The sequence below is a fragment of the Hibiscus syriacus genome, unplaced genomic scaffold (assembly GCF_006381635.1).
Source record: "Hibiscus syriacus cultivar Baekdansim isolate YM2019G1 unplaced genomic scaffold, ASM638163v2 tig00117047_pilon, whole genome shotgun sequence".
Lineage (NCBI taxonomy): Eukaryota > Viridiplantae > Streptophyta > Magnoliopsida > Malvales > Malvaceae > Hibiscus > Hibiscus syriacus.
Window position 1 is genome coordinate 591,542 of NW_024063537.1, and position 15,959 is coordinate 607,500.

Here is a 15,959-nt window from a genome sequence, read left to right on the forward strand (position 1 = left end):
GATGTAGCTTTTCGGGTCATTTGGTCCGTTTTAGTACCAAAATTTTTAATTTTTTGAAAATCATACCAAACATGTAGGTTTTGTTTCATTTTAGTATCCCGTCATTTAGAACCTAATATGTTTAGTACTTAAAATGTTAATTTTAGTTTTTTTTAGTATCTAAACTTTCAACTTTTTTCAAAGCTCGACCTTAAGCTTTTAACTGTGGAATTAAAATGAAACAAAAATTAAACTTTAAGTATGATTTTCAAAATTTGAAAGTTTAAATACTAAAATGGTTTAAATTTAATAGTTTAGGTACTAAACGTCTAATTTATCCAAATATGATTTTTTGAAATATATTTTGTTAAAATAAAAAAGATTTTTTTTAAAAAAAGAGTCGTTCTTGATTTTTTTTAATACGTTAACAAAATGGTTTTTTTCATTGTTAGTTTTAGTTAAATTAGTGACAATGGTTATTTCATCGTTACTTTCGGTTAAATTAATGGCATAAATGGTTATTTTATCGTTAGTTTTAGTTAAATTAATATAGTTTACAATATGATAATAATAGTATCCGATGCCAATGGCGTGCATGAATGGGATTTGTTCTAATTAAGACGGTGACATATCCACAGATATGGATTCGACCATACAAAGCGACAACCATTTACATCCATCTTTAATGTAAACAAATCTCAGATCTTAACTTCTAAACAACACACCGTAATGAAATTCAAAATATTTTTTTGTATGAAATGATCGGTGACCGAGGACGGTGGTCGATAGTAATCAGTAACAACGATCAACGATGATCGATGATAGTGTGATGAACGACAATGGATAACAGATTTTGATGGAATTTAAGGGTCAAATTAATGTTTTATCTAAACCTTAGAAATTAAATTAATATGTTATCTTAAATTTAGGATCAAGTTAGTATTATGTCTAAGAATTGCCTGTCCAGCTCAGTTGGTAGAGTACAAGGCTCTTAATCTTGGGGTCCTGGGATCGAGTCCCACGGGAGGCAATTCATAATTTGGAGGTCTCTACGAAAGCTGCTCTCAACCTAGCATTGGGGCAACCTACTATCATCCCTCCCCCTTACCCTATTACATATGAGAATAAGGGTTAACTAATTTTTTTTAATATTATGTCTAAAATTCAGGGATTAAGTTAAAATTTAACTACATTTACTGGCGTGTTACGAGAGTTTACGATAAAATGCTCAAAATATAATAAACGGATAATGTAAGTGATTAAAATGTTAATTTTCTTTCACAATCTGTGACGAAAATAAGACAAATAGAAAATAAAAGATACAGCAGCCTAGTATACCCAACACCTAATTAAAATCTATCTAGAAAATAACGAGTAAAATACACAAATAATTCTCCGACTATATGATATTATTTTATTAAGTCCATTGACTATTAATAGTTACTAGATGGTCCTTAGACTATAGTGTTTCTTTGTTGAATCCCTCGTTCTTAAAGGTTACAAAATAATCACTCGACTATTCATTATGTTTCAAGCATATCATTTTCCATTGAAAAATTGACGGTATTCTGAACTGAACGTTAACCTACTAATTGTGATATGATAAAATCTGATCCTAAAATCTCAAATAACTGTCATATCCTAGTCATTATGTTAACGTCCAACTTAGACAAAAATCAATTTTTTAACTGAAAAGGATGAGGTTGAAACATAATGAATAGTTAGTTGACCAATAGTTGAAGAACTAAACAAAACAACATTCTATAATCAAAGAACTATTTTGTAACTTTTAATAATTAAGTGACTTAATAAAATAATATAATATAGTTAAGAGACCATTTGTGTGCTTTACCCGAAAATAATAAAGCCTTTATAGACATTTAAAAAAATTATCATTTCTGTCACTTTCTTCCTCTGACCCCTTGTCCATGGCATCCAAAGCTCACAAATCGAAACTCAAAGCATATTAATTATTTCTGGGGAGATTTGTCAGTTTATAGGGGGTGAAAGAGAAACATCTCACAAACTTCATTGCTTTCACTGTATAGTTCGTCTCTCAAACAACAAGCACGATAGTAGTAATAATAACAGCTGCAATGCTGCCAGTTCAGTGAATTTAGCATTTTTTTTTGTATTTTTTTTTTTTGTTTTTGGACCGGTAGATTGAAAGCAAATCGGTCATCATTTTCATGGATTACGAGAGAATCCAGAAGCCTCAGGTACGTATTCTTCTCGCAAATCTCCCTTTTTTAACGGCTTTTTCTTCGTTCAATGCTTTTGTGTCTTTGTTATTTTTGGTCAAGTGAGAAAGCGAGCTAGAAAGAAAGAGGAGATTTCGATTTCATCTTCATTAGCTGATCTTTTGCTCAAATCCATTTGTAACTGAAGAAAAAGAAATTCAAATCTCTGTTTGTGAAAATGCGTAGAGCGGAGGTGGATTTTCCCCAGCTAAGCTAAGGACAATGCTATTAGGAGTAGAAAGGAAGAGAAAGCAAGAAGAAGAAGCTGAATCTTCAACAGATTTAAGATCTCAACTTTCTCACCTTGATGATGATTCAGGTATTTGTCTATTTTATTTTATTTATTGTTTCTTTTATGTATTTTTTTCATTTGATTCATATGAAAATAGATTCGGCAAAAAAAAAAAGTTGAACAGAATGGAAAGAGATCGGAGACTGATGATTTTTATTTTTAATTTTCTTTTTTGTGCAGGGAAAAGTGGCTCTGATAGTTGCAAAGATGTAGATGTGGTGAGTGTTCTTCCAGCATGTTCCACTTCCACAACAGCAGATTCCATGGCTGCTTTGCAGAATGGTAGCCACAGAAGATCAAAGGATCATTCTTTAGGCACGACGCGGAACCAGTTCATCGGGGATCATCCTGGTTTAGATTATGATAGTGGACATGAAAATATGAGTGTGTCCTCATCAATCTTTGAGTTTCAGAAGACCGAACGAGTGCCGCAAAGGGTTCCCCTTGGTCCGTTCTCTAAGCCGGCTCCGTCTAAATGGGATGATGCCCAGAAATGGATAGCTAGTCCTACAGCGAATCTGCCAAAGGCAGGGCTGGCTGGCCAAGGGGTGGGATCAAAAAAAGGGGGTAATGTTGGTTACGGGAGACAGTCGTCTACTAAGGTGGTTGTTGAAGTTCCAGATCAAAGGATGGTTCCTTTCGAAGAACCAGATACAAAACGGATCAATATGAATCATGCCAAGAAGGAAGATGGGATGCAGAAGTTTGTGAATTGGGAGAGTGATTCATACCCGGTTGTGGATTCATATGGGAAGCCTGTACTGATGATTGAGAATTCTGTTGCCGAGTCAGCTAGTAAGGATTTATTTTATTTTATGTTCAAATTACTCTTACTACCATTTGCACGTTTCTATTACAAGAATTAGCCTTTATATTCATAATCGAAGAAATTAGCTCTTCTTGAGCACAAATCATGTTAAAACTTGGACATTTTGTGTTGTACTGAATAAATCATGTGGTGATGAACTTTTGGCTGATTGATACCAGTATCACTTGAGGGGAGCCTTCTGTTTGAATATTTTGTGCATAAAAAGGAATTCCTTCATGTTACTGTCGTACTGATAGTATTATAGTGTTCCTCTTTAGTCAACTTTTTGTGGTTAGTTTTTTATATTTTCATGTAAGACTAAATGTGCAGTTATTGTTTTTCTGTCACGAGAACAAAAATCTCAGCCTTTTAGATCTTTAATCCCCATATTTTAAGATCGCAAGCAGCTCCAGACAACAAGTGAACTTGGAAATTTACACACAAAGAACAGGCATGGTTAACTTGCAGTTGTGCTATTGCATAAATGTGTCTACCATGAAGCTTCCTTGTAATTGGCGATGTACGAATAAATTAATTATTGCTTTCCTTGCAGTTAGTCTTAGTCAGCATGATTCATCAATATCGATACATAGTGCTACGACGTTTATTCCGCCTCCTCCAACAGCTAGATCAGTTTCGATGAGAGAGATGGGCACAGAAATGACTCCTATTGCTAGCCAAGAACCTTCGAGGACAGGAACTCCTGTGCAGTCAACAACACCAATTCGGAGCCCAAATTCATCCAGGCCATCAACTCCCAGCAGAGCTGTTCTGTCTGCATCTCCCGAAAATTCAGGTAAAGACCCCTTGGGTCTGAACATGGAGTTGTCAGAGAAGGAGCTCCAAATGAAAACAAGGAGAGAAATTATGGTTCTTGGGGCTCAGTTGGGTAAACCAAATATAGCTGCATGGGCTAGCAAGGAGGAGGAGGATAAGGATGCATCCACCTCACTGAAAGCTATAGCACCAGAACAACCATCTAAAAGTGTCATTGAAACCCGCGCAGCAGCATGGGAAGAGGCAGAGAAAGCCAAGTATATGGCTAGGTATTTTCTTTCTAAATAGTCTTCAATGCACTTTTTGAATTTTCTTTAGGATTTTTATGGAATGATCTTATGATTTTGGAATACTGACATTTGAGTGTATGGGTATTGATTCATATACAAAAACCTGCATACCGCTTATGCATTGGTTGGTTTTTAGTTAACACTCCATTTGCAACTCGAATTGTAAAGTTATGAGGTTATTATCCAGGTTCAAACGTGAAGAAATGAAAATCCAAGCATGGGAGAACCATCAAAAAGCAAAAACTGAAGCCGAGATGAGGAAGATAGAGGTATCATATAGCATTTAATTTATATTTTGTTGTTACTATGTTATTTCTGTATTGTGATATTCCCTATTGCAAGCCCTAAAACTAATAAAATCATGATCATTTTTCATGCGTCTTGGAGAATTTTTTTTCACTTGTAAGCATAGAGTTGAAAGAACATTTAGGCGAGATAATATGCATTCAAAGAGCATTAATTAGGATTGAAAAGAGGCAAACTGCGACCAAGCAACTTAGTATTCAAACTCTTTTCAGTCACTCTCTGTTAGTTCAATCCCAAGTCAAGCTTGAGTTACACGTTAAACAACCCAGTTGAGCTCAGCTCGTACACTTTCTGCCAAGTTAGCTTAGGCAATTGATTTTCTTTAGTTCCCTCATAATCAATCTTAAATTTCTCATATAGATGTACATGATAAAATGCTACAGGTCTCTGAGTTTAGGAAATTGAGAAGTTGTTACCAGCTTACAAATTTCCTAGTTGCTACACCATACATTTTGAAGATAATGGAAAGAAATTCTATTGTTACTCGGTAGATACAAATTCATATATGGAGTATGATTTTCTCCTTTTAGGTTGAGGTTGAAAGGATGAGGGGGCGTGCTCATGATAAGCTCATGAATAAACTAGCCGCTGCAAGGCACAAGGCAGAAGAGAGGCGGGCAGCAGCAGATGCCAAGCGAAACCGACAAGCTGCAGAAACCGAGCAGCAAGCTGATTATATTCGAAGAACCGGTCGGGTCCTTTATTTCCGCTGTTGGAGTTGGTGCTCCTGAAAAAGGAAAATCAGAAAATTTTTAATTCAGGTCAATCTGCCCCACCCACATTGCTGTTTTTTGCTCTTCCCCACTTCTAAATATGCTATTTCCAGGCATCAGTTTTTTCGCTGGTATATTGAATGTATCATACACCTCTGGATTCCCACTGTGAAGCCAAAGCTTTTGTAGCAACCCTGATACATTGATCAAAGCTAAGATGCAGTTCCTTTGCCTATTTTTTTACCTTTGCTCAACCCCCGAACCATTCGCCCAGCGAAGCGGGGGGAAATAGCCGAGGGAAGAAGATTATGGCGATGGAACTTTTATTTTTTACGGTTTTGCTGTATGAATTGTTTATTTATACCTACAATTTCCTCATGTTTTGGATGTTCAAGCTATATCTAAATTTAGGGTTTTGAGTAATATGAACTTCAATACTTTGTTCACCAATCTTCTGGTCTGATTCTTTGTTGAACCCTTCTGGTCTTGGACGAGCAAGCATAATATGAGATACAATTTTGTAAAATTTAATATTAGTCTAATGCTTAGTGTCTATACTTTACCTCAAAAGACGTTTCGTTTATACAAAGAATTCAAGTATGGGATAACCAGTGCGTGTGTTGAGACCGAGAGCGAAGAGTTGAAGGTTCGAAGTGAGCCGGATAGATGATATAAACCCTATCCATATCAGTTCACAATGATCCTAATGTAATTTTTACAACGCTGATCGAACAATCACGGCTACTTGTAAATCCATTCGTTTGCTCGACCTCCTGATTTGTCCATGTCGATAAATATGCTCACCGCCTGCATCATTCGTTAACATCAAACAAATATCAGTGTATAAATGAATGAATGCCAATGGTGAACAAAGCTGAACTGGAACCTTACCTTCCCTATTCGAGGCCTCTCTTTCAGCTTCGCCAAGCTGTTCCGAATGTGCGAGACTGCTCCCCAACATTTCAATGTGTTTGCCACATCATCGAGCCTTAGGAGGCATTCTTCTTCGGTTAAGGGAAATGACCCCTTCACTCAAATGGAAACATGAGCTTAGAACATGAACAATGCATGATTATATAATAAAAAAAAACATGCTCCCGAGCCTGCTCGCTTTTTCGTATACTTGTACTCTGCTAATAGTGTATTTCCCTGGCATGAATCTGTAGATCAAAATACCTGCTCCATGCACTTCCACATAACATTCATTGCAAGGAGATTTCTTCCCATTAACTCCTAAATTAAGGCAGGTCAAGGTTAACTCCCAAGTGATACAATAAAAATCTCAAGCAGGCACAAATTAGGAACTGAATAAACCCTTAATCCAACCACCATAGGATGCCCTCGAAGATATGAAAATGGTGATGTCAACTACTTGGGACAAGTTAGGTGTATTGTCTTGTGTAATAAGAAAGTACGACATCATAGTCGAGTTCCGCAGCATGCAAAGAGAAGCATATTTCTAATAACAACATGAATGTGATATCTGCTATTGCCATCAGAAACACATTTTTACCTCCTATAATTAAAGAAACAAAGCAGTTTTCGCAAAGCCGACATCGGAACATTATAGTATAAATCGAAGCTTGGCGCTTGAAATGAGTCACCATTAGTTTTTACTTGCAAAGCCATGTGTTTTTGCATATAAAGGACATAAAGGTTCTCTCTCTACCTCATTAGACGAGGTGACATTTTCAGCAGATAATTTCAAAATCAATGCAGAAAAAGGGACATCAAGGAAAGAACTGAATTCTATACAAATTAGGATGCTAAATGTTGAGACACCATTAACAAGATTCATCTACATGGCTACATTCTATACATGAAATGACCATCTCTAACTTAGCAAACTCGAATCTCCTCGTAAATCACCATTTCGAAAAGTATTAACGATAAACGGTAATCAAGAATCTATACGTTAGATAAAGTAAAGGTATGCAGATAAAGCCACACTCTCATTTAGAAAGGCATACCTTCTTTATCAATTGAACATCATAAGACCAGCCATATTTGTTCCTAGTAAGAGTTGCAAGGTCTAAGCCACTAAAGGTGGAACCATCCGTGCCAACTATTCGTTCAAGGTTTTCCCGAAGCATATCACTGTTTTTCCGAGACGATTGCAAAAGAGAACCATAAAAACAAAAATCACAACAACAAGCATTAGGATCATGAAAGTAAGAAGAGAAACAGGGAAGAATAAACCTTGTCCGACAAGAACAATCCGGGAAAGAATATAACAAGAATCCACTAAATCACCAATCAATAACGTAACTAGTTTCAAAACTCCATCGAAATAGACATATAGATGCAAACCGACCCAACCAGCAAAAACTAAAATGTCCAACAACCCAAATCCAAGCATGAAACCAGACCTCGACACAAAGGAAGCAACTGTACAAGTTACAACTCGAAAATAAACTGATCCGGTTCACCAAATTGCGACCTATACGAATATAGCTTTGTACTGTTTATAACTGTTATGGATTGAGAGAAAAGAAAGAGATTCGAGAGAAGAAAGTTGAGAGAAGATTTAGAAAAGAATACTTCATTCATTGCATAAGGAAAAATGTGATTACACAGCAGGTATTATTTAGTTACAAGCTGGAATTGAGACTCAAAAATGGACAACTGTCATAACAGAATAATAACAAACTGATTCCTATCCTTCTATATCATCTGCAGGTATTGGGCCGTCCAGATTGGGCCTCTCACTCTTCTCTACTGTTCTCTTGGTCTTCTCCAACACATCAGCTAAGTCCAAGGTATTACTCCCTCGTGCTTCAATTCCTTACCTACTTTCAATCCCCAAATTATTTTCCTCAATCCCTAACCTTCGTTCTTCTAATCCCAAATCTTCTTCATTCCTCCGTTCTACCTCTTCGCCTTCGATTCTAACATCACGTTCTTCCTCCTCTTCTCATGCTATAACAATACCCCCGGCTTGAGACGATCCTTGTCCCCAAGGATCAAACATAGGAAACTGTCCTCGCATAACGGAATAGTCTTCCCAAGTATCATTCGCTTCATCCAAGTTCTCCCATTGAATCAATAGCTGAGTTATGGGTTTACCATTTCTATTCACGATACGTCTTCCCACCACCTTCAATGGCTTGATTCGCAACTGACCGTCATCTTCTATTGCAGGAGGATCTGTGACAGCTTTGGAGGAATCCCCGATGAACTTCTTCAAGAGACTCACATGGTATACTGGGTGAAGTCTCGATGACTCTGGTAAGTGCAATTTATAAGCCACTGCACCTATCTTTTCAATTATTTTATATGGTCCATAGTATTTTGCTGCTAACTTGAGATTTCTGCGCAGGGCAAGGGAAGTCTGCCGATAGGGCTGTAATCGCAGGTAAACCAAATCTCCAACATTAAAATTCCTTTCTGATCTATTCTTATCTGCTTGTTGCTTCATCCTGTTACTGGCTAACTCTAACTGCTGTTTAACTAGCTGTCTTAGATGTTCCATGCTATTCATAATTTCATTGACTGTTTGTACAGTAGAGTCTGTAGGCCAAACCATAATAGGTGGTTTGTATCCATATAATGCTTGAAATGGAGTCATCTTTAAAGCAGTATGATGAGTGGTGTTATACCACCACTCTGCCTGAGGTAGCCATTTAGCCCATTTTCTAGGTTGATATAAACAAATGCCTCTTAAATATTGCTCCAAACACTGATTAACCCTTTATGTCTGGCCATCTGTTTCTGGATGGTAAGCAGTGCTGAAAACTGCTTTAGTACCCAATTGTTTCATCAACTCCCTCCAAAACAAACTAGTAAATGTCTTATCTCTGTCAGAAATGGCCATTTTAGGCTGGCCATGTAGTTTATAAATATTGTCTAGGTAGAGTTTAGCTACCTCTGCTGCAATGTAAGGATGAGATAAAGATAGAAAATGACTGTACTTTGTGAATTTATCCACAATCACTAAAATAGAGTTTTTTTTAGTGAAGTAGGTAAACCCTCAATGAAATCCATAGTGATGATTTCCCAAGCTTGAGTAGGAACATGTAAGGGTTGTAGCAAACCAGACTTAGCAATATGTTCTACTTTAGTCTGCTGGAAAATGTCACAACATCGTACATAAGTAGCAACCATAGATTTAAGATTTGGCCAATAAAAATTTGACCTAATCCTATAATATGTAGCCTGTGCACCTGAATGTCCTCCTTGAGGAGAATCATGCATATTATGTATAATCTGTAATCTAAGACTTCCAGTAGCTCCCACATAAACTCTCCTTTCATATCTAAGGACAGCCTTAGTATACTTCCACTTATTATCAGCAGCAGGATTAATAGTCAAAATTGATATCCAATTTTGAGCTAAAGAATCCTCCTTATAACTGTCCTCAATCTCCTGAACCCAACTAGGAATCAAAACTGTCACCCCCATAGTCAAACATTGGCCTTGATCCTCCCATCTTCTAGATAAAGCATCAGCAACTATATTTGACTTCCCTCTCCTATACTGAATAGTATAATATAATCCCAATAACTTTGTCAATCCTTTCTTTTGAATGGTAGTGGTCAACTTCTGCTCTAACAAAAATTTTAAGGGCTCATGATCAGTTTTAATAACAAATGGGCTACTCTCAAAATAATGTCTCCATTTAGCAACAGCTAATAGAATAGCAAGATATTCTCTTTCATAAATAGATAATGCTGAATCTCTAGGGCTTAGAGCTTTACTCAAATATGCAATAGGCCTTCCATCTTGGGACAAAACAGCCCCCACACCTCCAGAACTAGCATCTGTTTCCAAATAAAATGTCTTAGAAAAATCTAGCAGGGCTAGGACTCAAAAACTTGTTGCGTGTTGTGAGTACTATAAAATATACGCAAATAATGTGCAAGTATACACAATCGCTCAAGTAATATAATGATGAGTGAATATCGTCTCCACAAGGATTGGGTGAAATTACGAAAGCCTAACCAAAGCAACACACTAAATTATCTAAGTATAGTTAGTCTTGATATATACAAATGTCACGGCAATGGATATGTGTATGCTGGTGGATGTGGATTGATGGTGTGATCGTGTAGCAAATGGAAATGCAGTGGCAATGATGGATGTTTAATATTGAGTATGGTGAAATGTCAAGGCAATGAGAAATGGTAAAAACAGTAACTAAAAAGATAAATAAAATAAGAAGAAAATAATCCTCACGTGACAAGCTTCCAATGAAATGAATGGTAAGGATTGGTCTAAGGTTGCTAAAATTATTTCTCAAGTATATTTAAGCTATCTTGTCTTTACTTACTCGACAGGGCTTTCCTAAGGTGTTCAAAAGAACCTAACAGAATAGGATGTCAAGGCATCTGCTCTCACTCAACGATGTTGGACAGCATACCCTATTGATAAAGACACCCTTTTTAGTCGTTGAAATCCTATCCTAGTCTCTTCCGAGATCTAAGGGATTAAGTTATAATATTCCTAGGCCGGTTCAAAGCCCCTTGAAAATACCATAACCCATTGCTTATGAGGATCTTATCTTGCGTTTCTTCCGAATACTTACAAGTATTTTTAGTTTATGATTCTTCCGAATACCTAACCTTCATCTAAGAGATGGACATTTCCATGCCTCTTACAAGCCTAGATGGTGAAGCATTCATAAGCAAAGCAAATAAAGAACCAAAATAAACTTAAATATACCATTAAAAATAAAGTTTAAACAACCATTTAACCAACCACCACCAAATAAGTTAGTTCATGGTGGGGTTCGAAATATCCAAACACAAAGTCATGAAAATTTGTTCCAACAACCCACAAAATAATATAAAGAAATAGCAGCAAAAAGGGAAGTGAGAAGAAGCCTTCGACGCGCCACCAGAGGTCTCCTCTCGGCCACCACGAACCACCTAGCTTGCTAGCTCCTTTCGGCGCCTAGCTTGCCACTCATTGGAGCTTTATCAATGGAGGAATATCCCAAGGAAGAAGAAAGGAAAAAGAAAAGAAAATAAAAATGTGATTTTTCTGCTCTATACGTGTGATCTTCGTCCTCTTTTTCTCCCCCATGAGGTGTCATATATAATAAATAAAATATCTAGGGGTAATGATGAGTTTGTTGGGTGCGAAATACCCCTCATACCCCTAGAATCACATTTTGTGCATGAACCTTATCCTCCAAGTGGCAGTGGTCCATTGGTAGCTCTGGCAAATGGTTACAGCAGTCCTCCACGTGCAGGGACAGCTGTCCAGTGCCAGCTGTCCTTATGCAGAAATATCTTTTTGTCTTTTTCTGCGCCAGAAATGCCAAGGCATTTCAATCTGCTTTAGAAACGTGTGATGCCGCGGCATTACTTCCCAAAGAATCCTTCTCCTTGCTATTCCCTGCACACCATAGACAAACTGCACCTTTCCCTCAAACAACACCATTGAGAAATAAAATAGTACAACCACCACAATTGCAACTATATGCAACTACATGATCCTAAAATGACTAAAATGAGCTTTTAAACAAACAATAACTTAAGTGAAAAAGGCTTTAAAAGTAGCCTTTTTAGGAAGTTAACAGATTAGAGCAGTACACATAGCCTTTTTAAGATCTTCAAAAGCAGCATAAGCAACAGAATTCCACTGTAATCCATTCTTCTTTAGCATCTCTGTCAATGGTCTGCTAATAATGTCATAATCTTTGATAAATCTCCTATAATAACCTGTTAGACCGAGAAACCCTCTGAGAGATTTAAGGGTTTTAGGCCTAGGCCAAGATTGTATCACTTCAATCTTGCTAGGATCAGTAGACACCCCTGCAGTAGAAATAATATGACCAAGATATTCCACCTTAGTCTGTCCAAAAAAGCATTTGGACAGTTTTGCAAATAATTGATTAACTTGCAAAACTTCCAACACCATTTGTAAATGTTGAACATGCTCCTGCATACTGCTGCTATACACTAATATATCATCAAAGAAAACTAAAAAAAAAATTCCTTAGGAAAGAATGAAATAACTCATTCATAAGAGCCTGAAATGTAGCAGGTGCATTAGTAAGGCCAAAAGGCATTACCTTAAACTCATAATGCCCTTGATGTGTTCTGAAAGCTGTTTTATAAATATCCTCTGGTCTAATTCTAATCTGCCAATATCCAGACCTCAAATCAATCTTAGAAAAATATACTGCCCCATGCAACTCATCCAATAAATCCTCCACAATAGGAATAGGAAATTTGTCCTTGATTGTCATAGTATTTAATTGCCTATAATCCACACAAAATCTCCAAGTGCCATCCTTCTTTTTAATAAGAAGGCAGGGTGATGCAAATGGACTTTTCCTAGGCTGAATAAGAGAAGAAGAAAGCATACTAGCAATCTGTTTTTCTACCTCCACCTTCTGATTATGAGGAAACCTGTAAGGCCTTAAATTAACAGTTATAGAATTAGATTTCAGTAAAATAGCATGATCATGAGATCTCTGAGGAGGTAGGCCTGTAGGTTCAGAAAAAACTATGCTATACTGCTCCAATACATGCTGCAGTTCAATAGGAATAGAAGTAGAATTTCCTGTCATAGTTAATAACACCACATGACCCAATATAACACCCCAACCCGTACCCGACCCGGATACGAGTCTGAGGTGTCACATTGACTTTTCAAACTTTGACTCTTGATAAAATTCAAAGAATTTTTAAAACATTTCATTAAAGTAAAAGAGGTTCAGTTACATAAACTGACCACAATAACCAAAATCAATCAGAGAATATTTAATTTAACCAATTAGTACATGCCAACTATACTCAAAATAACCAAAAACATTTAAATCATCTATTTTCTGATCTGAAATTTTGTAAGGGAGATGCTGACCTGTCTTACTCTTCTTCTCTTATCTTCTTGCTTATGTACCCTACGTGTGAAACAATCACACGCTAAGTCGAAGACTTAGTGAGGCATAAAAAACTTATAATGCACTTAATAACATATATCAATACATGCATGTTCTGTTCTATCATGTTATACCAAATTACATGCTTTCTTCGTATCATATAAAATCATATCAGATTAATTACAGTAAATACATACATACACATAACTCATCATTAACAGTTTATCATGTAATCACCCACTTTTATGCTTAACCTTTTCAATCAAACACTATACACACACATCATATCATTTCTATAACATTTATCATACCACTAACATATATTTGTTTATATCTCTTTATTAGCCCATGTGCATATGTGAGAACTATAGATATGTGAGTTTATGGAGGTTGTGCACTAATGCTGTCACCATAGCTCATATAAATGCACCGAAGTGCCACATAGAATTGCACCGTAGTGCCGCGTAGAATTGCACCGTAGTGTCATATAATAATGTCCATAAGGACCACATATCATTCCTTAAGAATCATATACATATACTAGGGATCAAGTATGTGTCTCACCAGACTTCACACATGTTCCAAAGAATATATATATGTCCCGAAGGACCACATATCATTCTTTAAGAATCATATACATATGCCAAGGATCAAGTATGTGTCTCACCAGACTTCACACATGTTCCAAAGAATACATATATGTCCCGAAGGACCACATATCATTCCTTAAGAATCATATACATATGCCAAGGATCAAGTATGTGTCTCACCAGACTTCACACATGTTCCAAAGAATACATATATGTCCCGAAGGACCACATAGACCCTCGACTCTTGGCATGCCAACTATACCCCTAGCTCTCATGACACATAACATGGGCATTGTCATTTATATCATTTCATATTCACACATGCATATTAATTATCTTTTATCACATGTCTGATCTCTTATAATCATGTAATCACATAGCTCGTGTCATTTCTTGTAAAATCACATATATCATGTAATACATATAACTTATACACTTTCTCATATGTTCACATGATTCACATCACATGAATCATATCTTTTCATATAGTTTATGCTTTATTCTCTTATATTCCCATACATATAATACATATCAAGCATGGTTACACAACTCCTTTCGATATAACTTGCATGTACCTATATTCTTTTTCATATACTCACATAGTCATATAGTATGATATTTCATATAACCTTATGAAACAACTCACATGGATACATACTCAAATACTCATAGTTACATATCACTTAAATTATTCACATTTACCTAATCCATGGTCATATAGCTTTTATCACCAAGTCACTTATCTAATCTCTTATTCTCATATGTTCATATTTATCGTATAACACATAAGTTTTATTGCATATTTATATCTCATTCCTACATCACTAATTCATAATATAATTTACATCATATCATCTACCTTATTCTGTATTTCTTATTATACACTTACATCACCTAACCTACATTATACTTATAAACCTGAATATATTACTTCTATTATTTCTTTTATGTACAATTTAATCTATTTACTTAACTCAATTCCGTACAACTCCTATAATCATTTCATATCACTCCATAGCTTCTATTATACAACTAATGTATCATAATTTTATTTAAGCATATGAATCTTTCTCCTCTATCTTATCTTATATGCTCATAGTATCACTGAAGTTCAAGTCTCCTGGTTAATATATATTATTTATGTAACTTTTGCTTACTTAGTTCATATCCTTTCTCATAAACTCACTTTTACCATATTCTCATGTTATTACTTAAATTATCTCATAACATGTATTCACGTAGTAATATTTCATTTATATATCAAAGATCTTATCACATAACTTATCTTTTATATTCATATAATTTATTATCATATCATATGGTTTATATCATCATAACATATCACACATTCACATCAACCATATAATATATATATACAATACATGTCAACACGTATGAATCATACACATATATACTTATATTTATGAATTCATGCATTTTACTATGGAAAATAGACTTGTCGCAAGCCTTATTTCCATTTAACATCATATAATACTTATATGCACTCACCTGACCTCACTAGTCCATTCCAATCTCTTATCTTCCCTTTTTATCGATCTTACTTGTCAATGATTCCGGAACTCGTTTAGGCTTTGAATCTACATAATTATACATTTTAAGACAATTATTAGATACCTACACCTTGTAATTTGATACTAGCAACTTAAACGAACTTATTAAACCAATATTTACAATTTTCCTTTAGGGGGAATCGGTTCCCTACTAAGGGGGTATCGATTCCCTCATGACATTCTGGAAATTTTTGTTCGTTTGAAGGGGTATCGGTTCCCCTTGAATGGGTACCGATTCCCCTTGCCCAGAAATCATATTTTTAGCTCGAAAATCACTTCATTTTCAGCTCAACACTTCATATGTCATCCCCCTTTTCATTCTTAACTCTAGTACACATACTTAAACCAATCTATATTCATTTATTCCATCTTAAACCTCAAAATCCTATCTTCCATATGTAATTCAAGAATCATACCAAATTTTCTATATGTTCTAAATCCAATTCTATCACTCCAAATCTCTTAATTTAACCATTGACAAGTCAAATTTAACTTCCAATTTAAGAAATGAACTTTATTCCAAGATTTCATTTGTAAACTCTAAATCTTTAATCTCTCCTAA

General features: G+C 35.7%; 2 protein-coding genes across 2 annotated transcripts in view; one reads left to right on the forward strand and one right to left on the reverse strand.

Annotated features, from left to right (window-relative positions):
• The first annotated feature begins 1,971 nt into the window (after positions 1 to 1,971).
• Positions 1,972 to 5,791, forward strand: LOC120197200. Its single transcript, XM_039198803.1, has 7 exons — positions 1,972 to 2,198; positions 2,406 to 2,538; positions 2,692 to 3,306; positions 3,873 to 4,365; positions 4,574 to 4,655; positions 5,223 to 5,438; positions 5,496 to 5,791. The coding sequence occupies exons 1-6, from the start codon at positions 2,169 to 2,171 to the stop codon at positions 5,421 to 5,423; spliced, it is 1,554 nt and encodes a 517-aa protein (XP_039054734.1). The 5' UTR covers positions 1,972 to 2,168; the 3' UTR covers positions 5,424 to 5,438; positions 5,496 to 5,791.
• A 328-nt stretch (positions 5,792 to 6,119) lies between these two features.
• The window catches only part of LOC120197198, a 14,244-nt gene continuing 4,404 nt past the window's right edge, over positions 6,120 to 15,959 (reverse strand). Inside the window, exons 2-5 of the mRNA XM_039198801.1 lie at positions 7,376 to 7,510; positions 6,582 to 6,638; positions 6,297 to 6,431; positions 6,120 to 6,212 (exon numbers count right to left, since the gene is read on the reverse strand). Coding sequence (XP_039054732.1) covers positions 6,147 to 6,212; positions 6,297 to 6,431; positions 6,582 to 6,638; positions 7,376 to 7,498 — 381 coding nt within the window. The 5' untranslated portion in view covers positions 7,499 to 7,510 and the 3' untranslated portion in view covers positions 6,120 to 6,146. The remainder of the gene's footprint in view (positions 6,213 to 6,296; positions 6,432 to 6,581; positions 6,639 to 7,375; positions 7,511 to 15,959) is intronic.